Source organism: Chionomys nivalis, chromosome 15 (genome assembly GCF_950005125.1).
Source record: "Chionomys nivalis chromosome 15, mChiNiv1.1, whole genome shotgun sequence".
In the NCBI taxonomy this organism is placed as follows: Eukaryota; Metazoa; Chordata; class Mammalia; order Rodentia; family Cricetidae; genus Chionomys; species Chionomys nivalis.
The window spans coordinates 62,688,621-62,712,292 of NC_080100.1; the positions used below are offsets into that span (position 1 = coordinate 62,688,621).

A 23,672-nucleotide genomic window follows, 5' to 3' on the forward strand; every position below is an offset into this window, starting at 1 on the left:
GAGGCCGAGGCCAGAGAATCAGGAGGGACAGGCTACATAGCAAGGTACTAGCCAGAAGCAATAGTGAGATCTTGTCACAAAACTTCAAAACCCAAAATAAAAAACAAACCAACTAAAGTAAAACTTGACGAGTTCCTGAAAAGGACCGTGAATATGTAGGAATATATCGCTGGCCTGTAAGCTGTCCTATTTTTAGAGAGGTCTTCCTGCTAAGACCTGCTTCTGTTTCCACACTGAGTTAGGTTTTAGATGAAATGATATAGTTGGTGTTGTGTGATGTTTTACTTTTTTGACTTTTTGGGAAGCCCACCACCCAGCTCCCAAATAAATTACACACAGAGGCTTATTCTTAGCTATGAATGCCTGGCCTTAGCTTGGCTTGTTTCTTGCCAGCTTTTTTTTTTTTTTTTTTTTTTAACCTAAATTAACCCGAATACCTTTTGCCTCTGGGCTTTTATTTTTCTCTCTTTCTGCATAGCTTTCTTTACTTCTTTCTCCATGCTTACTGTGTAGCTGGGTGGCTGGCCCCTGATGGCTTACTTCCTCTCCTTGTTCTCTTGCTCCTTCTTTTTCTTCAGTCTCTGTTCTATTTATACTCCTGCCTGCTAGCCCCACCTATCCTTTTTCCTGCCTCGCTATTGGCCGTTCATCTCTTTATTAGGACCACCAGGCGCTTTAGACAGGCACAGTAACACAGCTTCACAGATTTAAACTAATGCAGTGTAAACAAAAGCCACACACCTAAAAATAATATTCCCCAACAAGTTGGGCCTGTAGAAACCATCATGTTCTAGAACCATCACTTTATTTAGCTGGAGAAGAATTTTTAGTTCATAGAACTTTCAAGTTCTGTAGGAGTAGCCGGGTGGTGGTGGCGCACGCCTTTAATCCCAGCACTTGGGAGGCAGAGGCAGGCGGATCTCTGTGAGTTCGAGACCAGCCTGGTCTACAAGAGCTAGTTCCAGGACAGGAACCAAAACCACAGAGAAACCCTGTCTCGAAAAACAAAAAACAAAACAAAAACAACAACAACAAAAAATTCTGTAGGAGTTTAATCTGAAGTTTTAAAATTGGACTTGAACTAGCCCATTGCATTTTATATCAGTAAATAATTTTAAAGTGGGGACTGGAGAGAGGCTCAGAGGTTAAGAGCATTGCCTGCTCTTCGAAAGGTACTGAGTTCAATTCCCAGCATCCACATGGTGGGTCACCACCATCTGTAATGAGGTCTGGTGCCCTCTTCTGTCCTGCAGGCATACACACAGACAGAATATTGTATATATAATAAATAAATAAATAAATAAATAAATAAATAATTTTAAAGTGTCATAGGACACATGTCTACTCAAATATCCAACACACAAACGTACATGGCTACATATGTAATACATATATACACATGTATAAATGTATGCAATTATCTTTCTGTCCATAAATGATTTTGACAGATTGCTATGACTTACTTTATTTATTTATTTATTTATTTATTTATTTATTTATTTATTATGTATACAATATTCTGTCTGTGTGTATGCCTGAAGGCCAGAAGAGGGCGCCAGACCTCTTTACAGATGGTTGTGAGCCACCATGTGGTTGCTGGGAATTGAACTCAGGACCTTTGGAAGAGCAGGCAATGCTCTAAACCACTGAGCCATCTCTCCAGCCCCGCTATGACTTACTTTTAAGAGCATCATTTAATTTCAAAGCTAGATACTGCAGTGCAGAATCACAAATCCCAGACAATATTGTCCAGGTTCCCTTTTGTCATAATGAAAGGTAAGTTTTATTTGATATCTTTTTAGTTATGCCAGAAGTTTTACTTACCAAATATATATTTCAGTAAAATTGTTTTGCTTTCTGAATCACACTTATAACTGTGGCAGGAGCCGGCATCTGTTGTAGCATCTAAACGCATATGTAATTTCAGGTCCTGGAATCCTGAGAATTGGGGCAGGCATGAATGGCAGTGACAGATTCACAGGTTGGATGCAGGATGTGAGGACCTATGAGCGGAAACTGACGACTGAAGAGATTTATGAACTCCATGCTATGCCTGCCAGGAATGATCTGCACCCCGTTTCTGGGTATCTGGAGTTCAGACAAGGAGAAAGTGCCAAGTCATTCATTGTTTCTGCGAGAGACGATAGTGACGAGGAAGGAGAGGAATTCTTTCTTCTTAAACTGGTCTCTGTCTATGGAGGGGCTCAGATTTCTGAGGCAAACGCTACAGCTAGACTAAGAATACAGAAAAGTGACAATGCCAACGGCCTGTTTGGTTTCACAGGAGCTTGTATCCCGGAGGTAAGGTAGGAGCTCGGAGAGGTTCCTAGTGAACTGTTCACTGCAGGCAGATTTGTCTGGGGTTGAGCTAGCTTCCAGAAGCTGTGGTAGCTGCATTTGCATGTATACATCTCAGTCCTTGTTCCTGGTGGTTTTCAGCTGAAGTAGCCTTAATGAGGTGAAGCAAAAACAAAAGAGCAAATAACTCCTAGCAATTAGCTGTAAAGTTAATCACTTTAAAGACTGAGTGATTACGTACCACATATAATTGTGCTAATATTTTGGATACCATATATGTAAATGAAATAATTCATACTGAAAGTCTGTGTGAATAATTGAAATTGAGACTTTATTTCAATTTGCATTTTTGTCTTACAGGGAACATTTTAAAGTAGTTATAGGATTCTTTCAAGTTCGTTGTAATTGTTTCTTACCAACGTTGTTGGCTGGCTTAATTCATGAGACTGCTTTAGTGTTCTTATCCGTTCTTGCTGAGTTTTCAAAGCTACGTGATCTATCGTCTCAGCGTCCTGATTAGTAACATGAGAGCACCTGAGGCTGCCTCACAGGTGTCGCTTGTGATAGCAAACACTGTTCACAAAACCCTGCCGAGAAACAGGAGAGCTGTTCGCCCTGCAACTTGACACCTGTAGAGTTAGATGAATGCATATGTGATTGGATGATTAAGAAAGATAGGATGAGTAAAACTGGGAAAAGTTATATGTCACAGGACTCATTGTAGCTTAAATTGGAATGCCCAGATCTCTGGAATTTCGTGTTGCCTCTTAGTTACCGTGGCAACCACAAGACGAGATCTTCAGTTATTTTTGTTAATCTTCAGAAATACCCTATGTGCTTATAATGACTTTAAATTGCTCTTTCACATTTATCTGTCTGTCTTTCTTTCTGTCTGTCTGCCTGCCTATCTATTTATTTATTATTTGTTATCTTTGCATGGGTATGGGTGTATGTGTGCCTGCTGTGCCTCTGAAGGTCAGAGGATAACTCGTGGGAGCCAGTCCTCCCCTTCCCCCATGTGGATCGGCAGGCGAATCAGGACATGAAGCTTGATAGCAAATGTCTTTGCCCTGAGTCATCTCATCTGTGCTGATAATGCCTTTAAAGGGGAACTCAGACTTCAGTGTTTACATATTCACATGGTAAAGGGGGTACCTAGACATCAGTGTTTACATATTCATATGGTAAAGGGGGTACCTAGACTTCAGTGTTTACATATTCATATGGTAAAGGGGGTACCTAGACTTCAGTGTTTACATATTCATATGGTAAAGGGGGTACCTAGACATCAGTGTTTACATATTCATATGGTCAAGGGGGTACCTAGACATCAGTGTTTACATATTCATATGGTCAAGGGGGTACCCCGACATCAATATTTACATATTCACATGGTAAAGGGGGGTACCCTGACATCAACATTTACATATTCACACGGTAAAGGGGGTACCCAGACATCAATGTTTACATATTCATATGGTAAAGGGGGTACCTAGACATCAGTGTTTACATATTCACACGGTAAAGGGGGTACCCCGACATCAATATTTACATATTCACATGGTAAAGGGGGGTACCCTGACATCAACATTTACATATTCACACGGTAAAGGGGGTACCCAGACATCAATGTTTACATATTCAGATGGTCAAGGGGGTACCCCGACATCAACATTTACATATTCAGATGGTAAAGGGCGTACCCAGGCATCAACGTTTACATATTCAGATGTATGCACTTTTCTGACAGTCTAAGAAATGCAACATATCATTGCTCTCACAGTAGATTCCGACACAGAGTTACAGTTCTGAGAAATAACTATCCTAAGTTGAATTAAATCAGGCAGGATCAAGTCAAATACCTGTTTAGAGCTTTGTATTTATTAGATCTTAACGAATATCAACTTTGTTCTTTTCCTCTAAGATATTATAAAAGAACTAGAGTCTGAACCCATCTCTTGTGGTTCTTAATGTGTTATCTTTCTCCATGTGTGTTTAAATGTCATTATGCCTAATTTAAAAGGTTGGATCGCTTTAGCGGGGCTGTGAGAGTCACAATGGTGCCATGCGATGTTAGCATCCTTAAGTCACCGTCCACACCTGGCCTCTGCCTATGATGCTGGCCTTATCTGTCTCATTCCCATCTTTTGGCTCAGACTGACCTGCCTTGGCACAACCCCAGTGTCAAGATACAGCCTTTGTCAGCCTCTGTCTTTCCTATCGTTTTCCTCCAGGTCTTTAGCAGTAGTTACTCAAAGACACTGTCTCTTATTTAAAATAGTGACTGATGACCTTCTCAAAAACTGCTCTTCCTCCACTCACTGTTTAATGTTTTTGGAGCACTGATCACATTATCAGTTTCCTTCTGGCCTTCATAAATCTACTTAAATATTGCTTACATCTATATCCACCACCCAGAGAAACAGCTCTGAGCCTCAGAAAGGTCTTGTTATTCATTATTGTATCAGTAGCACCAAGAATGGAGCATTGTAGGTGTTCAGAAAACCTAGGGACTTTTTTGAATACATTTCATATCAAAATGTGAAAAAGCACACAGCAATTCAGATAGTGTTTAGTTTTAGTTATGTACATAAGCAACCAGACTGGGAAAACAAAAGCCAACACTTTGAAAATACTTAAAATTAGTGTTCGCTGGTCTCTGCCACTGTAATCAGGTTTCCAGCGCTGGCTTGTTTCTCAGATCCTATTGCTGATCTACTTAGCGACCATTTACTTTGTAGTTATGCAGCTTGGTCTAAACAGATTCCACCAAGCCCTTCACTGTGGGTGAGAGGATTTGTATGCATAGACCACATGATCCAAACTGCACTGAAGTTAGCTGGTCTTTTCAATCTTATATGAGATAAAATGAATGGGTCGATATTTGAAAGATAAATGTTTGGTGATTAAGAGAGGAAAATCATTGAGTCTAAAAGAGTAAACATTGACAATTGACTTTTAGAAACATTACACAATTCTTATTTTTGAAATGATAAGTAAGAGAAACCTGGAACTCTTATTTTTATCATCGTTACTCGGGATGCATGCTGCTTGTGCTGGCAGAGACTTACTGTTGTGTTGTGATTAGTGGTCAGTCATGACTCCTTTGATTTTTGGACTTTTAGTGCAGTGGACAACAATGGGCTTCACTAACATAGAAGCTGTGGGCACTTCTCAGTGAGTTTATGAATGTGCGGATTCCACAAAGAATCTTGTTTACTCTGTTCCTCTTAAGACTGAATTTAATAGCTACTTGGTTGCTTTCGGTAGTGTTGAAAGTGATCATAATTACTTTGATGTTTCGTCTTTGCCCAGGCGCACGCACCATGTCTCAGGAAATGGCAGGTGCTGAGTGGTTATAATAGGAAGAGTCAATAAACTTCTGAGCAGATTGGAGCTCTGATAAGGCATATCAAATGAGTATTTGGATTGCAGTTGGGATCTGTATTGAATAGAGGGCTGATCATTTTAGATCCAGCTTGGTACCCATGTCAGCATGCTTTGTTATGCTGTATCATTTCTATGTTATTTCTTCTGTAACTCAGTTTATAAAACCCTATACTCCATATAATTAATTAATGAAACTACTTTTTCACAATAATTCATAGAACTTGTGAGACTCACATTTAATTGGAATTAATCCTTTGTTTTATATTTTGATATACATGGCTTAGGAATCAATTTAGAAATGGCTCGGGAAGACCACTGTGGAATGAGACACTCCTTTCAGTAACTGTGTTCTCAGAGCCTCTTCCATGCGATGAATGCATTCTAGTACAGTACAGCCCCTCACAAAGCCTTGCGCAAACCTGACACAGAATAAAAACTCAAACTGGATTTCACAATTTTCTGTTTCAACTAAGAAGCCCTGTTTCTGAATAGATGGACTTGAAAACTCTCTTTATTGATTACCCTTGCTTCTGGTCTTCCATTGATCTGAACATTTGACAAAATGCTGGCTACGCACAGGGTGCTGTAGAGATGGCTTGGTGATTCAGAGCACGTACTGATGCTGCAGAGGACTTGAGTTTGTTCCCAGCATCCACACTGGGCAGCTTTCAGCTCCTGGAAGGCACCTGCACTCGTGTACCCACACCTCCACACTTACACATACTTATCATTAAAGAGAAATTTCAAAGCAAAACAGTGTTGAGGATTGCTGGCCATTTCTCGAGTGAAACTGGATCAAGGTGACTCTGACTCACTGGCTTAGAAGCTTGAGTCAAGACTGGAAAGTCAGTTTAGATAAATATGATAATGTTAGGAAAAACCTTTAGATATGTTTTCTATCTCTTTCTACACTTCATATACTTTGTAGTTCAGGGATTTTCCAAATGTGTCAGAAATGTCAAGTTTGTGTTACTAGGCATCCTGACTCAGGATACTATTCTGGGTTTAGGTGTCTGGTTGTGGGAGGGAAAACGAATCAACCTGTATTTAAGTCTCTGTAGATGATGTCCACCCAAACAGAGCAGTGGAATAGTGGCTACAATGTGCTCATTGCCCAGCTTCAGGAATTAACCTTCTCTCAGTACTGCTTAATCTTTTTGACCTAAGCACTGAAAACAACAAAATATCAGGGGATGCCATTTCTTTTATAATATTTGTGAACATTAATGGTATATTTTTTTTAGCCTACCAAAGTGATTTGTTTCTATGGAATCTTTCACTGAAAGTTTTTAAGATATACTTTACTGAATACAGTGCAAAGCCGTCACACACACACACACACACACACACACACACACACACACACACACACACACACGAGGATCCATATGAACCTCACATACAGCATGGATTTGAACAGACTTGTGCAGGGTGTCAGGAGGATAGCAGGATTTTGTTGACGGTTTTACTAGTTGAAGGTCTAGTGTGTAAACAGAGCTTTCTCCTACTTCTGATCCCCCCGGTCATGCTTTGAGGACTAAAAGGACCCTCCAGACCTTCCTGAGTAAGTCTTTGCATATGTTATTCCTTCCTTTTGCTGATTGGAAGGGTTGAATATTTCCATATTCAAATTAATGATTTATTAGCCTAGATTGCACAAAAATATCATTCTCATTAAAATTTGGAGCAATACCAAGATAGATCACTTTGGAGTCCAGACCAAAGGAACTCCCAGGTCACGGAGGCTGGGACGGATGCTAGGGACTGGGGACTTACACCCCCAACTTAACACCTACCATCTCACTTGAAGTGAATGCCCTTGAATGGCTAATGACTCAGCCAAGTTGCTGGAGTGCTCTCCCCAGGTTGTCCTATGTGCACCCGGTGCTGTTGTCAGCTTCTGAGTACGTTATCACTGAACTAAGGCTCAGGAAGCCGAAGTAGAAGCGACACTGACCCTAGCGCCACAAGTTTTTCTGGTTCATTGTCTGAGTCTGTTTCCAACCTTCATCCTCCCCACAATGCCACATTAGAGGTTCTATAATGACTGGCTTTCTGGGAATAATCTGACTGCCAGAAGATGCCCTCATGACTCATCTGAACTCTTATCTGGTTCTTCATCTTGTACCGCTTGGTCAACAGACTGTGTTTGCCCTAGTGTGCTTCCTTCTGTTTACTCCAGAGCCTACTGGGTTCCTGCTGCCCCTTGAGTTTCAGGATTTGCTGGAGAAAGTCTCAATGCATGCAGTCCACATGCGTTGAGAAATTGTTCCACTATTCCCCGCCAATAGACAAGTTCCAAATCAGTTTTCTCCAGCTGTACCTTCAGCACCGAAGTGAGTCTTACGCTGTGGGAGATATTTACCTCTGCTCAGACCAGTTATTTGCCCATGAAGTATGCTTACAAATGTAAAAACAAAGTCAAACCCAGGCCCTGTGGAGAAGATGCCGATCTGTTTAAAAGACACCAGACTTCTTGCTCCATATAGTTTTGAATCAGTTGTTTAGATCAAATATGATATTTTGCAAGAATGTTTATGCATTTTATGTATGAGTAAACAAATAATTATATTCCAAGCATAATACAAAATGCACCTTTTATTCTGTTTTCTCCATTTGAGGCTATTACTTACTTATTTATTTATTTATTTATTTATGGAATCAGGGCCTTGCTGTGTAGCTGGAGCTGGCCTGCTAATCTTCTGTCTTCATTTTTCAAGTGCTGGAATGAAGAGCCACATGTCTAGCTAGACAGTTCTAAAATATTTTCCCTTTGTGCTTTTTATCACTCCCCAATGATTCCACCTAATACTGAATCTTTTTAATCCATTTCTAGAACGTTCTTGATGTTGTGTCTGGCCTTCTGCCATTCACTACCCTGACCTGGTCTGTAGGCTCTTCATCGTTTGTTATATTGTGAGACTGTTGCCTTCTCTGGTCTTCCTTTATTCATTGGAGGGTTGTGCATTGTTTTGCAGAAAAGGTCTTCTGCACCCATCACTCCTGGCTCTGTGTCTAGCAGGCAGGAGCTACCAGTGAATGAACTGCTTAGACAGCAGAGTGATTACAATTGCTTTTGCTTTGTACCTAATATGCATGGGGAGAAACAGTGCTCTCCAATACACTTTGTAAAGGTAGAGATCTCCAAGCCTGTTTAGACACATAGAACTAAGGCATACAGAGCAGAAGGAGTCAAGAAATCACTGATTTTATCACTGCCCCTGCATTTAAAATTCATTTCTGTTCATTTACAGATCACAGAGGAGGGGTCCACCGTTTCCTGTGTGGTTGAGCGAACAAGGGGAGCTTTGGATTATGTTCATGTTTTCTACACCATCTCTCAGATCGAATCGGAAGGCATCAATTACCTCGTTGATGATTTTGCCAATGCCAGTGGCACTATCACCTTCCTCCCTTGGCAGAGGTCTGAGGTAAACTTCACGGCCTGGGTTTCTTCTGATGCTTCTGGAAAAGTGTTTCATCTCTTTATTTATTCATTGATTAGCAATTCCTTGATATTTATGCATTTTAAACTATGTGGGAAATTAGGTGTATCTATTATTCTTTAAAACAAAAAATAATTTAGCTTTTCTGTGGGAGGAAAATTAATTTTGAATGTTAGTTTCATAAATTCCTTAGTGCTAATACAATAAAATTAATATAGCTTGAGGATATATCATTCCAGATTTGTATTATTACATATTTTATTACTTACCTATTTTGAAACATATGGCCAAGGTGGGCCTTGGACTTGTCATCCTCCTGCCTCAGCCTCCTGAGTGCAGATCTTACAGGTGTGTATTACCATTGCTGTGTGTTTAGATTGTTATCACAAAATAATTTACCTCGGGGCGTTTGTAAACAACAGCATTCTGTTGTTCACAGTTTGAAGTCATGGGATGCCCAAGGGCAGGATGCCTGAAAAGTCAGTCTTGGGAGGCTCCTGTTCTGCTTTTTACATGTGGTGTGGAATCAGTGTGTCATCTGGTAGAAAGAGTAAATGAGCCCCATGACCTCTTTCATAAGGGCACTGATCCTGCGCCCCTTCATTAAGTTTCCTTTAATACCCAGTTCTCTTCTAAAGTCTCCACTCCTAACACCAACACCCTGGGAAAAAGATGTTAACTTGCGAATTTTGGGGTAACACCTTCAGTTTATTAAAGTAAACATTATTAAGGAGTTAATATTCTCAGGTCTCTTCTTATTTTTATATGCACCTACGTGTGTGTGTGTGTATTTCATTATTACTGAAAATTTCAATCACACGAGATTTAGTTGGCTATTTTCCCCGAGTAGTACTTACTACCGTGCTTTGGCATTGCACAGGTCCTGAATCTATACGTTCTCGATGAGGACATTCCTGAGCTTAATGAGTATTTTCGGGTGACGTTGGTTTCTGCAGTTCCAGGGGATGGAAAACTTGGTTCAACTCCTCTCAGTGGTGCCAGCATAGATCCTGAGAAGGAAACCACAGACATCACCATCAAAGCTAGCGATCACCCTTATGGTAAACCGCGCTCTCTTGCAATGACCACTGCTTCTCTTGCTGTACTTGGTTTTGTTAAGAACTTCTTACAAGTGAATACAAAGTTTGTGAAAGAAAATATAAAATCAACTGTTGCCCTTAAACAATACATTCAGAAACCTTGCAGGGTTATTTAAAGTGAAGGGTACTTTTATATATTTATCAAAACTTCTATGGTTAGAATATTTATGGTGCTGTGTTAATATTGAAGTAATTAAAAACTGTAAAATATGTCTTACTGGGTTTCAAAAAGTGGAGTTCTTACTATAGTAGTTTGACTCTTAATACTAACAAGTGATGGTTTTATTTATTTATTTATTATGTATACAATATTCTTTCTGTGTGTATGCCTGAAGGCCAGAAGAGGGCACCAGACCCCATTACAGATGGTTGTGAGCCACCAAGTGGTTGCTGGGAATTGAACTCAGGACCTTTGGAAGAGCAGGCAATGGTCTTAACCGCTGAGCCATCTCTCCAGCCCCAAGTGATGGTTTTAATTGGGAACTATAATGAATGTTGATAGTTTTTTATTAAAATGTATTTTGTGTGTGAACAAAGGGAAGACATTTTTGAGTGTCTGGGTAGGGAATTAGAGAATCTTTTATTATGTTTTTAGAGTTAAGGGAGGGCGCTTGTACCTTCCACAAGGCAATTTGCCTAACCCTCTCTGAGGATTAGATGGGGGTGAGGTGGGAGGGTGTGTGGAGGGAATGGGAGGAGGGGAGGGAGTGAGAACTTGGATTGGTATATTTTAAAATATAATAAATAAAAAAGGAAAAAAGTTTAAAGAAGGTGTTGCAGATTTTTTAGAGCATCGTCAGTATGACTATATATCAATTCGAGAATCCAGAAACTTGTCAGATATGAGTCAATATTTGGAAATACGTATTTTTAAATTCCCCTAATGTTTCTCTTACTGATTGTTTAGTGGGATTAAACACTAGTCTTTGGTAAAGACAAAGAAAACTAACACTTTAATGTTTGACATTATGAAGGCCTAAAGCCATTCTGGGTGTGGCTTCTGACATTCCTAGAAGACAGTCTCCCAGGAAACACCCTGTTCCCCTGACTCTCACAATGTTTCTGTCCCCTCTTCTGCAATGATTCCAAGCCTTTGGTGCAGGATTTGTGCTGTAGATGCCATTAGTTGGGACAAATCTACATTGCTGACCAGTTGAAGTTTCTGTAAAGGTCTCCATCTGTTGCATAGGGAAGTTTCCTTGCTGAGTGCTGAAGACTTTATTTCCCTGTGGGTATAAGGACAAACACATATTAGGACATAGTTAGGGATTATGCTGGTTTGCTAAAGTGTGGCTATAGGTTTTCCTACAAGATCCATGACTTCACTAGCCCTGGGTACTGGCTGGGTTCACAGTACCAGGCCTGATTTCCTTCTTGCTTAGGGAGTCTTGAGTCGAATCACAGAGCTGTAGGTATTGCCAGGGTATGCATGCTGCACTCTTAGGTCACCATGCCACAGTGGGTGTTGGTGGTCGTAGATGTCCAAGCTGGGTAGGGCTATTGGTTGTTTCCCTCATACATCCTCAATAGTTACCATTAGAGAGGCTCCAAAACAATTATGGGTGCAGCTTCTGACATTTCTACAAGACACGAACTCACATTTTACTCACCAGCATGGCTGCCTAAACGTGAGCTGAACAAGGATGGCACCAGTAGACATGAAAAATCTCATGAGGCCTCAACTCTACACACAGAACTATGCCAACCAAGGGGTGCTGAGAGTGGAGAAATAGTCTTTCTTAGGAAAGAGCGCACCCATCGGTTACTGAATACCAAACAGCTATGAAAGCTTACCGTACCATTAACCTTATACAAGCTGACAGGTTATATTTGTGAGTTCAAGAATATCTATTCCTATACATACATATGTATATGTACATAGCAATAATTAATGAAAAAAAAGAGGCTATGAATTTGAAAAGCAACAAGGAGGGATAGATGGGAGGGTTTGGAGGGAGGAAGGGTAAAATGTAATTATACTATAAAAATAAAAGAAATCATTGAAAAGTTGTAAGAAGACTATCCCGCATCAAAAGTATGTTAATTAACTCTTTAGTAAACTTTTATGTGAAGCCCTCAGGTTCTCAGCCCGATTATAGAAATGACCGTACAAGATTGCTTCAGCTGCATAAGAAGTGCTCCACAGATGACTAAGAAACTGGCGTCTCTGTCTCTCCCAGGCTTGCTGCAGTTCTCCACAGGGCCGCCGCCTCAGCCTGAAGATGCAATGAGTCTGCCTGCCAGCAGCGTGCCACACCTCATTGTTCAGGAAGAGGATGGAGAGGTCTGTTTACTCGTCGTCCGTGCACAAGGGCTGCTTGGCAGGGTCACAGTGGAGTTTAGAACAGTGTCCTTGACAGCATTTAGTCCAGAGGACTACCAGGTATATCACTAAGACTTTGAATTTTTATTTTTATTTTATGTGTATCTGTGTACCATGTTTATGCCACCTCCATCAAGGCCAGAAGAGAGCGTTGGATCCCCTGAAACCAGAGTTACAGATAGTAGCCAACATGTGTGTCCTCAGGATGAACAAGCGCTTTTAACTTCTGAGCCCTTTCTTCAGCCTATCAGCACGCCGTTTGAAGCTGTATTTGTACCACTGAATTCCAACACAGCCCTCACGGAGGGTTGGAAGTGTCTCGCATCACATAAGGAGCTATCAAACAAGAAATAAAGCACTGGTTATTTTATGACTTTTTAAATTTGTGTAAGTTGACAAGGTTATTGTAATGGAATATGACACAGATATTTCTATATTGTATGCTACACTCATTCTAGTTTTGCCTGTGTAGTTTTTTATAATGGCATAACTTTTGGTTGGATACATGTAAAAATATGATTCTTAACTATTTCAAACTCTCTATGAAGTTCCACTAGGTAAAATCAAAATTTCAAAGATATTATGTGTCCGTATTTTTTTCAATTCTATCAACTTTTTTCTAAAGGAGAAGGAATGTGGCACTTTAGTATGGTATTAAGGATAGAACCAGGGTTTGGCTTGACTTCTATATTTGTGATGGTGGAAACTCATGTTTCCTCCTCTTAATTTCTTTATCTATGAAATTGTGATGTCTTCATTGAGCAGGATCACCATGGACATGAATGGCAACACTGCCTGTGTTGTTCATTGCACATGGCATATGTATAGTAACGTTCAATCACCACTACCTGCTCATAAGGTTGATAAAGTACTTTGTAAGAAAATGGCTAGAATTTCTTCTTGAGAATCCTTCTCAAGAAAGATATTACATACTTTAGTATTTATTGATCTGCAGGTAACCTTTCAGTATTCTTGCTCCTCACCTTCCTCAAGAGTCGACTTCATATCTGCTCTTCCTCCTGAGCCATGGAAGCCCTGGCTGGGTGAACTCCATTCTTTTCACTTCTAATTCTGTTGGCTATGGATTCAGAGAATTCTTCTTCCACTAACTCTTAGGAAATGATTATGTTTTTCCTTTAGCACGTATTGTATCTTTAATGAGGCTGTGTGTAGCTTATTCCACAAGGTGTGTCTTCTTGGTTTAAAGTGTTCTCTGCATTTTTTAAAGCAACACTTGGGGACTCATATTAATAAAATCTTTAATTTCTGAGTAGCTGAAATAACCACAGCTTCCAATTATATTATCACTTTCTATAATAAATGAAACAAAACAGAAAGACTGTGCAGTCCTTTGTGACAGAGAGGAAGTGTGTGTCCTTGGAGAAAGTTCTCAGTATTTCCAGAGGGCACTGAAGTCCTGGTTGGGACAACACTGCTTTTAACTACTTATTTTTTCTGATAACTTGATAAGGTTTGCCTTCATTAATTCTTATGATGCATCATCTATCTCTGGTCTTTAATATCATAGATTAATTTAAAATATATATATGATGAACGGTCCCAGGAGGATTACATATGGGAGAAGAAACAACAGAATTTCAAATATCGTTGTTCTGAACTTTATTCTAATACCCACGTGACAAGTGCGCCCGCCTCCTAAGTCCTTCATCCAGCTGTTTGCAGTTCTGTGTTTTCATTTTTTTTTTATTTGTTCGAGAATTTCATACATGAGAGTAATGTGTTTGGTCAAATACACCCCTGCTCTCTCCTTCCAAACCCAAATCACTTCCACATTTTTTTCTCCCAACTTCATATAACTTTTTTTAAAGCCATTGAGTCCACTCGTGCTGCAAGCATGTGCAGAGGTGTAGGGACCTCCTCTGAAACAAGGACAACTTATCAGGACCATAGCCAAGGAAAGTGGTTCCCCCTCTCCTGCCGCTCTCAGTTGCCAACAGGAATAAGGAACACGACTATGGAATCATTTCTTTAGATAAAGTCTAGGCTGTGATCTGTGAGGGTGGCTGTGAAATAGGCCGGGAATTCCAGCTTTCTGCTGATTTTTGAAGTTTAGGAAGAACAGTGTAGATGAAGCAGGGGCCAACTGGTAATATGGTAAGAGTTGAGAAGGGCCCAAGTGTTGGGAAGGGCCAACCTGTCAAAGGGACTTCAGGAAGGCCATTTTCCCTGTGACACGGAGGGCCAGGTGTGGTGAAAGAAGACATGGTCCCCTCAGACAAGCTCACCCAAATCCTTAGAGCTCATACCACAATTTTATCGTTTTAAGATTTTTTTTTTAATTTTTATTTTTTATGTATACAATATTCTGTCTCTGTGTGTATGTCTGCAGGCCAGAAGAGGGCATCAGACCTCATTACAGATGGTTGTGAGCCACCATGTGGTTGCTGGGAATTGAACTCAGGACCTTTGGAAGAGCAGGCAATGCTCTTAACCTCTGAGACATCTCTCCAGCCCCCGTTTTAAGATTTTTTAATAAGATGAAGGAATGCAGAGGTGTTATGCATTGGGTAAAGACGAGGCTGAATTGTGGAGAATGGGGTGAGAGAAAGACAAGGAAGAGGCCCGTTAGTGAACGCGGCTAGTGCCGTTGTCCCTGGAAAGAAGCAGATGGGCTCAAGCAGTGCTTCAGAGATAAAAATGGCAGGAGCTGAGGACCAGTGTGTCTCCCAGAGCAAAGAAAGGTGTCAAGAATGTTTCCTGACAAGAGTACTGACTGCCCCACATTTAGTGCTATGCAGAGGATTGGATAAAGCATAGTTTAGAACAAAGATAATGAATCTGAGCCTTTGACAGAAGTTATACAACACGCTCAGTTGTTAAGTCTGGATAGCAGAGACAAGATCCTGGGAGCTGCTTTCATCTATAGTATTATATAAGCCTGGGATGTGCTTATCTTGTCTGGAGAGTTTGATATCAACAGCTGTTAAAGTCCATCTGGAAAATGCTCAACACTGACAGGAAGCAGTGTGGAAATTAGAAAGGAAAAGACAGTGTGACGTCAGGCAGCAGCACAGAAGAGCAAGGTCAGAAGTGTTGAGGGTGTAAGACACGGTGTGGTTCCAGGCGGTTTCCGAAGACAGTCAGATGTCAGTCTGTCAGATGTCAGTCTGTCATTATACTGTGAACTATTCCACCCAATGCCAAAGTGTAGCCCACTAGCTCCATTTGCACTCTAGCTTCACTTCTCCATTTGGGTGATTTTAATTGCATGTAACACTCTTTCATTTCTGTAAATTTTAATTAAAATTTTGATATGTATTAGTGTTTTGGTTGCATGTATGTCTGTTCACCATGTGCATGCCTGGTGCCCACAGAGGTCAGAAGGTGGCACTGGATCCCCTTGAGCTGAGTTAAGTGGTTATGAGCTGCCACGTGGGTGCTGGGTCCTTTGGAAGACCTGCTAGTGCTCCTAACTGTTGAGTCCCTAACGCTCCTTTTAGAACATTTTCCAAGGAGTCTTACTGGTCTTGGCTGTTTCAGAATCTCAAGCAGAGTTGGTGCCATGCATGTTCTCCATGTTGAATAAGCGAGTGAGCTCGTGAATCGGCGCCTCAGCCTCTCGCTGAGAGCTCAGATTACTAACAGCTGTAGGAGGTGAAGTGCAAGCACTCACACAAACTGACGCAACAATTTAATTGGCTTCCAAATTTACGGCCGTAAACTCAAGAAGAAAGTGTTTTTGTCAAATAATTGAAGAGTTTTCTTGTGTCAACCTGAAGCAGTTCTGTAAGAATTCGAGGTGTTGACTGGATTTCTCATTTTCTTTCACTATTTCTTTATGAATAAAAAGTGAATAACACAGAAACCTATCTACTTATTTAGTTAGAAAATAAGTATTTGTTAGGGCTTGAAAATCATCTCGTTGGTGGAGCATTTAATTATCATGTGCACAGTCTTGGGGTCAGTCTCCAGCGTCACAAATAATAATCAACCACATGTGTTTAGGGTTTGTATTATGAATTTTCATATCAGTTATATGAGTTTCAATTTTTCCATCTCGAAATTTATGATAATTTGATATATAGTAAACATTTTGGTTCTTCAATTTTACCCAAAGAATAATTGTAACATAATGTATCAATTTCGTTTGTGTTTCAGAGTGTTGCTGGCACAATAGAATTTCAATCAGGAGAAAGATATAAATATATTTTTGTCAACATCACTGATAATTCCATCCCTGAACTGGAAAAATCTTTTAAAGTTGAGTTGTTAAACTTGGACGGAGGAGGTAAGACCGGCGTTTGCGTGTCTGCCGACCGTGATGCGATCAGACAATCCAGTTCAAGGGTTCCTTTGTGTCGCTCACAGTTCGGGTTCACTCAGTGCCAAATTCCTGCTGCAGTTCACATTGACTAACCCCAAACTACCAGGTTATTGACCTTCTGTTTGAATTTTCTTAATGGGTACACTAGAGCCATCTCCACATAGAATGTAGGCATATATCAGCACAGTCCAGAAGATGACTATAGGGAGAACAGGCCTGGAATGTCTTCATTCTAATGAACAGAAAACCAAAGGTCTCAGAAGTTTAAACTCAGTGCACTGGCAACATTTTGTGTTGTAAAATGAAGCTGTTCATGGTAGTTATTCCACTTAGGTGAGCTATGTTTATGTTTCTTTTCAGAAATATAAAGAAGATAAACACATTAGTATTTATCAGGTGCTGGTTAGGCTGTGATGGAAGACACGTAGTTTATATTACACTACCTTTGGTCTGGTTAGGCCATGATGGAAGACACGTAGTATGTACCTTTGGTACATTTTTTTTTTTTTTTTTTGTTTTTCAAGACAGGGTTTCTCTGTGGTTTTGGAGCCTATCCTGGAACTAGCTCTTGTAGACCAGGCTGGTCTCGAACTCGCAGAGATCCGCCTGCCTCTGCCTCCCGAGTGCTGGGATTAAAGGCGTGCGCCACCACCGCCCGGCCCTTTGGTACATTTAAGAAATTTTTTTGTGGGCATTTCCTTCCACTACCAAGCCTGACTTTATCTCATCATTATTAACATCTGTATCATTTAATGAAGAAAATCATAGTATAGGAAGCTTTCGAGCCGAAAGTCCAGGTAGGACAAATACATCAGAATTGTCTTTTTGTATGAATAAGATTGGGAGTAAGTAAGCAAATTTCCTCTTTCTTGTGTTCCTTAACCTAAATGAAGAAAAGGGGCATCAAACCAGTGCTTGGGAACAGAAGACATACTCAATAAACAGTGCCACATATTGGTGAACGTCTAAAACGGGAAAATACAATGGAAAGGTTCATGTACAAGTACCTCTTTTGTCTAGAGACAAATTCACATTGCCACATCAGCTTTTTAAGCCAGCAGTTTCATTAATGAAAAGATTAACATGCACTATTTGAAGTTGCCGACTGTATCACTTAAGAATACTTAGGCAATAGAAAGAGAAAATGTGAATGGTTGTTAGTAGTATTAGTAATAGTGAATCATCAAGGGCCAGTTGTGATGTCGCATACCCTTAATCTGAACACTTTGGAGACACAGACAGATGGATTGCTGTTTTGGGCCCCAGGGCATGTAGAGACTCTCAAAAAATATCATCAAAATTTCGCAGCTCTGGGATCAGTCCCAAGGCCCTATGGATACCAGGGAAGTGATTGACCACTGACCTGCATCCCATTCCTTGATCATTAAACGTAACTGGGATGTTTATCACTACAGTGATACTTGAGAGTTTATGTAGAAACATTCCTCACATATTTGGAATATGCAGTTATATGCTAACTGGTGATAGATCCTCATTTGTGGTGTTCTAGGAAGAAGTAGTGATAGATAAATTAAATTTTCACTAGTGAGTTGAGGATAGGAGGAAACGTGGTCTAGACATCGACTTTCCTCTGTATTCATTGTTAGGAACTGTGCAATAAGTGAAACAGTTTGCAGAGCTAAATATCTTGTGGGTCAAGAGAGCACTCCGTGTGCCATACCGTTTGGTTCCTAAAGTTGAGTGGGGATGCTAACCATGACCTTCAGAGATGTTTGATTCTAATCAACGTATACGTGGCATTGAACTTTGCATTTCTTTCTTACGACTTCTAGACAGTATGGGAGCAGTTATGAACTGTATAGTTGCTGGCAATCCATTCTGTCTCTGAGATGATTTTAGGCCATGGGTGTGTTGTAAATTCTCAGGCCTGGCATATTCCAGTCTCTTTTGAGGGAAGGACAAAAACCAAGACAGACCTTAACCTGGGCCTGTCAATCAGGGATATTGGTAAATGTGGCTTGCTTTTCTTACTCTGCTTGTTCGTTTCAGTCTTCAACGCCTTTCCTTTCTTTGTAAATATTTAAAAAGAATCATGACTGGAGTATAAGATATATTAGAAATGAATGTGTAACTATTTTATACTTATTACACTTCTCCTATATTCTCCGGCATTATATATTTTGGAGTATTGTTTTAAATATGTTTTTTAAACTTTGCAAGATCTCTGTAAAACCCAGCACCTTTTGCAGGTGAGAAAGTTGAGACACCGAGGAAGTGAAATGTTTTGTTGACTGTTTACTACTGGTATCCCTTGTGGACAGGGTTAAGAGAAAAACTTCCAACTGATGATCTAGGACTCTTCCCATAAATTCAGTGTCTGATGGGCAATTATGTTTGAGGATGATAAATGTGGGGCTTGGATTTGTGGATGGGGAAATGTTCGATGAATCTCCCTTGTTTGAATTGGTTGTGATTGACAAAGTGACCTTCGCTGGCTAGTAAGTCTAAATATATGATTATATACACAAGTATTATCAAAAATTTAAAAATGCTATGGATTAAAATTGCAGTGAAGGGCAAAAATTTCCAAATAAAATTATTTAGATTATTGAACATGAAAAAATATTAGTTACTAATTAATTATTTGGAGCATTTCCCAAAACTAGGAAGATTTAGTAATTTTGTACATGTTACATATCATCATTCAAAATGACCTATTGTCTGCGGAAGAATGTACATGCTTGCTGGCTATTACTGCATTTTCTTCTTTACTTGATACATTTTAAGTGCTCTTAATTTTCTCCTTGTGTTGCTGTGTGTTGTGTGGGCTGTCTCTGTGTGTCTCTCGTGAAGTGTCTGAACTCTTTAGGATTGATGGCAGTGGTAGTGGGGAAGGGGACATGGATTTCTTCTCGCCTATTCACACGCATGGTAAGCAGCTGTCCCAAAGTCCCTTACTAGTGTTTTTATTTTAGCTTCTCATTTCAAAGACAGCAATACTAACCACGCACTGTCATCTATTCCGAAAGTAAATAATCCTTTGTGTGTTTTAACTCATTAACGGGCACAGCAGCTTTATGAAATTTTTCTCTCAGTGAGAGAGACAAAAACCCCTTCTTGTCTGCTTCTGATGGTCAGGCACCCCTCACCACATGGGCCCGACAGGGTTTGCTGATTCTGAACGAAGGGAAACTCTGCTTGTATGCCATTATAAACAAATTATTGTTGAGAACACTTTACATGGCTTTGAATGCCTGTAAAGTAATCGATAGAACGTTTGCATTTTCAAGTTAAATCCATCCCACTTATTTTCTGTGTAGTAAGGAATGTGAGTTTTCACATGTATCATTTGATCAGAACAGATGAGGAAAATCAGAAATGAAGGGAAAATAAGCTCCTAGTTAATTGCCACTAAACAGAGGTTTCTCTTGAATTCATATACAATTCATATACCCAGATTCATATACAAATGGTCCTCAGCTTTTTACCCTAGTTGTTTTCTCATGTGTGCAGAGAACTTTTAGGATAGCTGCCTTGTGAAGATCACACTTTTCTCCCTCAGATACCCTCTTTCCTAATGTCAGGCTTTGCGTGTTGGCCCCGGAGGGCATGCTACTCCTGCTAACACCCATCAAGGTATCTTGATGTATCTGTGACTGTTGCTTTTAGGATTGTACATTTTCTTGCCTTCGGGCATTAATTGTAATAGTAATAATAACAATAAACATGCTAATTAGGAGCACATTGAATGCATCTTTAGGCTTTAGAATCTTTGTCACTATAGACATGGATTACTTGGGATGCAAGGAAACTCATCTATAGTAATAAGAGGAGGCTCAGCGTTAATGCACATTAGAAACAAAGGACACTATATTTACATGCATTAAAGCCCCAGGGAGGCTGCTGGGCCAGTGAGGGAAGAGTTGCTTTGGCTCCTGTTCTTTAGAGGTCAGCATGGTCATGGGAGACCCTCCTCACAAGGCTTTGTGTGAGAGAATGTGCTTTCAAAGAGGAAGAAAAAGGAAAACAAATTCTCCCTGTTCATCTCCAAGTGCTTAAGCAGCGGTTGCTGCCAGAGCAGAGAAGGGTCGTAAAAGCACGAGGATGCGTGGCGACCATCTGTGTCCACCTTTCTTTCTAAAACCAATTAGCATGTGCTTCATGAATGGAAAGCCTTTTCGTTTTTTCAAATAGTTGTTCATTGGCTTTTATGGTGGTTTGTAAAATACTGATTAACATTTTTTTTTTCTATTTGTGGGATTTGTTCATGCAGCTAGTCTAGGAGTGGCTTCCCAGATTCTGGTGACAATCGCTGCTTCCGACCACGCTCATGGGGTGTTTGAATTCAGCCCCGAGTCACTCTTTGTGAGTGGAACTGAACCAGAGGATGGGTACAGTACTGTAGTATTAAATGTGAGTACTTCCTGAGACCCTCCTAATCTTAAAATGATGTAATATACTAGTAAGACATGCTTTCCCCTTTCTTTAATGTGTAAGTGGTTAAGGGTGAGCCTACGGGTAGCAAGAGTGCAGATAGCTACTCAGTGATTTAGCGTTACTGTGTGGTTGTGTTTCCATGTAAATTTATTTTGTGATTTTGAGGGTTCCTTACCTTTTAGAGAATATAATGTATTATCCTTGGATTGATGGAGGCAACTTGGAAATAAAATAAAGCAGACAGGCATCTCAGGAAGGAAGCAGAATTGTTCTTTAATCAGAACAACAGAAGGGCCTTGGGGATGTGGAAGTGAGACCATGAGCATGTGGCATAGAAGTCTTGGGGTTTTATAGGAAGGGAGCGGGGGACTTTGGGGATAGAAGAGTCCATCTTCAGGTCTGTTCTGCAGTGTGGAGCGGTAGACAATGCTGTGTTTGGTATGCTCAGAGCTTCTCAGTTCACTTGAGGCGTTTGAATCATTACCCTTCCTGGTGGACATTTGCTCTAATTCTGTCTCACAGGTTTCTGCATTAGTTCACATAGACTGTGGCAGCAAACATTTCAAAATCTCAGTGTCCTAGCACAAGAAACACATTGCTTCTGGGCCTATTGAGATAGCTGAATCTCAGGCAAAGGCACTTACCATCAGGTCTGACAACTTGAGTTGAAACTTTGAACATCCATGGAGGTGGGAAAGAACCAACTCCTGAAAGACATCCTCTGTCCCCTGAACTCTCACTAAGTGTAGAAAGAGCTGCGGGCAGGCCTACTTTTCATCCCGCCTGGCTCCCACATGGTTAGCTTTACACTTGAAATAATTACACAGAGGCTGTATTCTTTTAAACACTGCCTGGCCCATTATATCTAGCCTCTTCTTGGCTAACTCTCATATCTTGCTTAACCCATTTCTAATACTCTGTGTAGCACCACGAGGTGGTGTCTTACCAGGAAAGATTCAGCATGTCTGACCTGGTGGCAGGATCCACGGCATCTGGCCCAGAGAGGAGGGGCATGGCAATTGCCTAACTTCCCTTCTTCCCAGCATTCTGTTCTGTCTACCCCACCCACCTAAGGGCTGGCCTATCAAATGGGCCAAGGCAGTTCTTTATTAACCAGTGAATGCAACAGACATATGACCTTCCCATATCAACTAAGGCATCCCCAAACCAACAAATAGTCAAATAAACGGGGAAGCTACTTTTAAGAGAATTTTTGTTTTTTTCCTGGTGTACATCCAACCAAGATTGACAAAAGGACTCTGATCCATCAATCACTTTAGGAGTCAAAGATAACTTATCTCCATCAAAGCATGGTTGTGAGCGTTGAGAAGGAAGCGGCTTATGTTATTTCTGTAAGTGAACTGCATCACCAAATGGTTCTATGCCACTTCATATAGAAGAAAAGGAAATGCCAAAGATTTGTGAATAGTAAAATTACCACTAATACTTGGTTTTGTGACTGTTCTTCTGAGTTGTAGCAGGCATTGAGAAGGATTACATTGCTAACTGACTCGACAGAGCTCAGGGCTCACTCAGCTTCCTCACTTCTCATGTAGCAATGAAGAATGGTGTGCAAACATATCCTTCTGTACTCCTAAGCACAGTTTTTTTTTCTGTGTGAAATAATTGAATAAATCTGCTGTGAAATTAATTGAACAACTTTAGAAAGAACTTAGGACCAAATATAAGAAAAAGTAACATACCTCAATAGAATTATTGCCTCATTTTATTTTGAGTTGAAAATAATATTTTAAGTACAATTAAAATTATTATTAGGACTAATAAGTTAGGATTTCTTTGGAACAATTTTAAGCTTTTTATTCTTAAAATATTGAAGCATTTCTTCTCAATAACTTTTCTGAAAATGTTACTGATGTACTCTTTACAGGAAAGGCTCCTCCACCTTTTTCAGTAGGTGTAAAGAGTATCTTGTGTGTGCACACAAATAGAACACATTGTCAGCAACAAAATTCAATTGTTTATATGTGCTATAAATTCACAGAAGGCAACAGCTGTGATGTACTTGGGAGTTGAACATTTTATGTCATGTGTGGTTTCTGCCATTCTCTCTGTCTCTCTGTCTCTCTATCTCTCTGTTTCTCTGTCTCTCTCTCTCTGGTTTTCGAGACAGGGTTTCTCTGTAGCTTTGGAGCCTGTCCTGGAACTAGCTCTTGTAGACCAGGCTGGCCTCGAACTCACGGAGATCCACCTGCCTCTGCCTCCCAAGTGCTGGGATTAAAGGCATGCACCACCACCACCTGATGTCATAATCTCTTTTTATACACCCTCCATATTTAAGGTTCCTTGAGGAGTGCAAGGATCGGTAGTACATGTCTTTACCTTCAAGGATCTTAAGTCTCGAAAACTGGAAATGAAATGAAAGTTAAAAAAAAAAACAAGTTAATGAAAACTTAAAATTCTTCGTGGCACTA

General features: G+C 40.3%; 1 protein-coding gene across 1 annotated transcript in view; it reads left to right on the top strand.

Moving 5' to 3' along the window:
- Adgrv1 (adhesion G protein-coupled receptor V1) overlaps window positions 1-23,672 on the top strand; it is a 550,578-nt gene that overhangs the window by 50,824 nt on the left and 476,082 nt on the right. Inside the window, exons 22-28 of the mRNA XM_057789515.1 lie at window positions 1,928-2,301; window positions 8,943-9,119; window positions 10,015-10,195; window positions 12,415-12,617; window positions 16,677-16,806; window positions 19,657-19,734; window positions 21,077-21,216. Of these exons, the coding sequence (XP_057645498.1) occupies window positions 1,928-2,301; window positions 8,943-9,119; window positions 10,015-10,195; window positions 12,415-12,617; window positions 16,677-16,806; window positions 19,657-19,734; window positions 21,077-21,216 (1,283 nt within the window). The remainder of the gene's footprint in view (window positions 1-1,927; window positions 2,302-8,942; window positions 9,120-10,014; window positions 10,196-12,414; window positions 12,618-16,676; window positions 16,807-19,656; window positions 19,735-21,076; window positions 21,217-23,672) is intronic.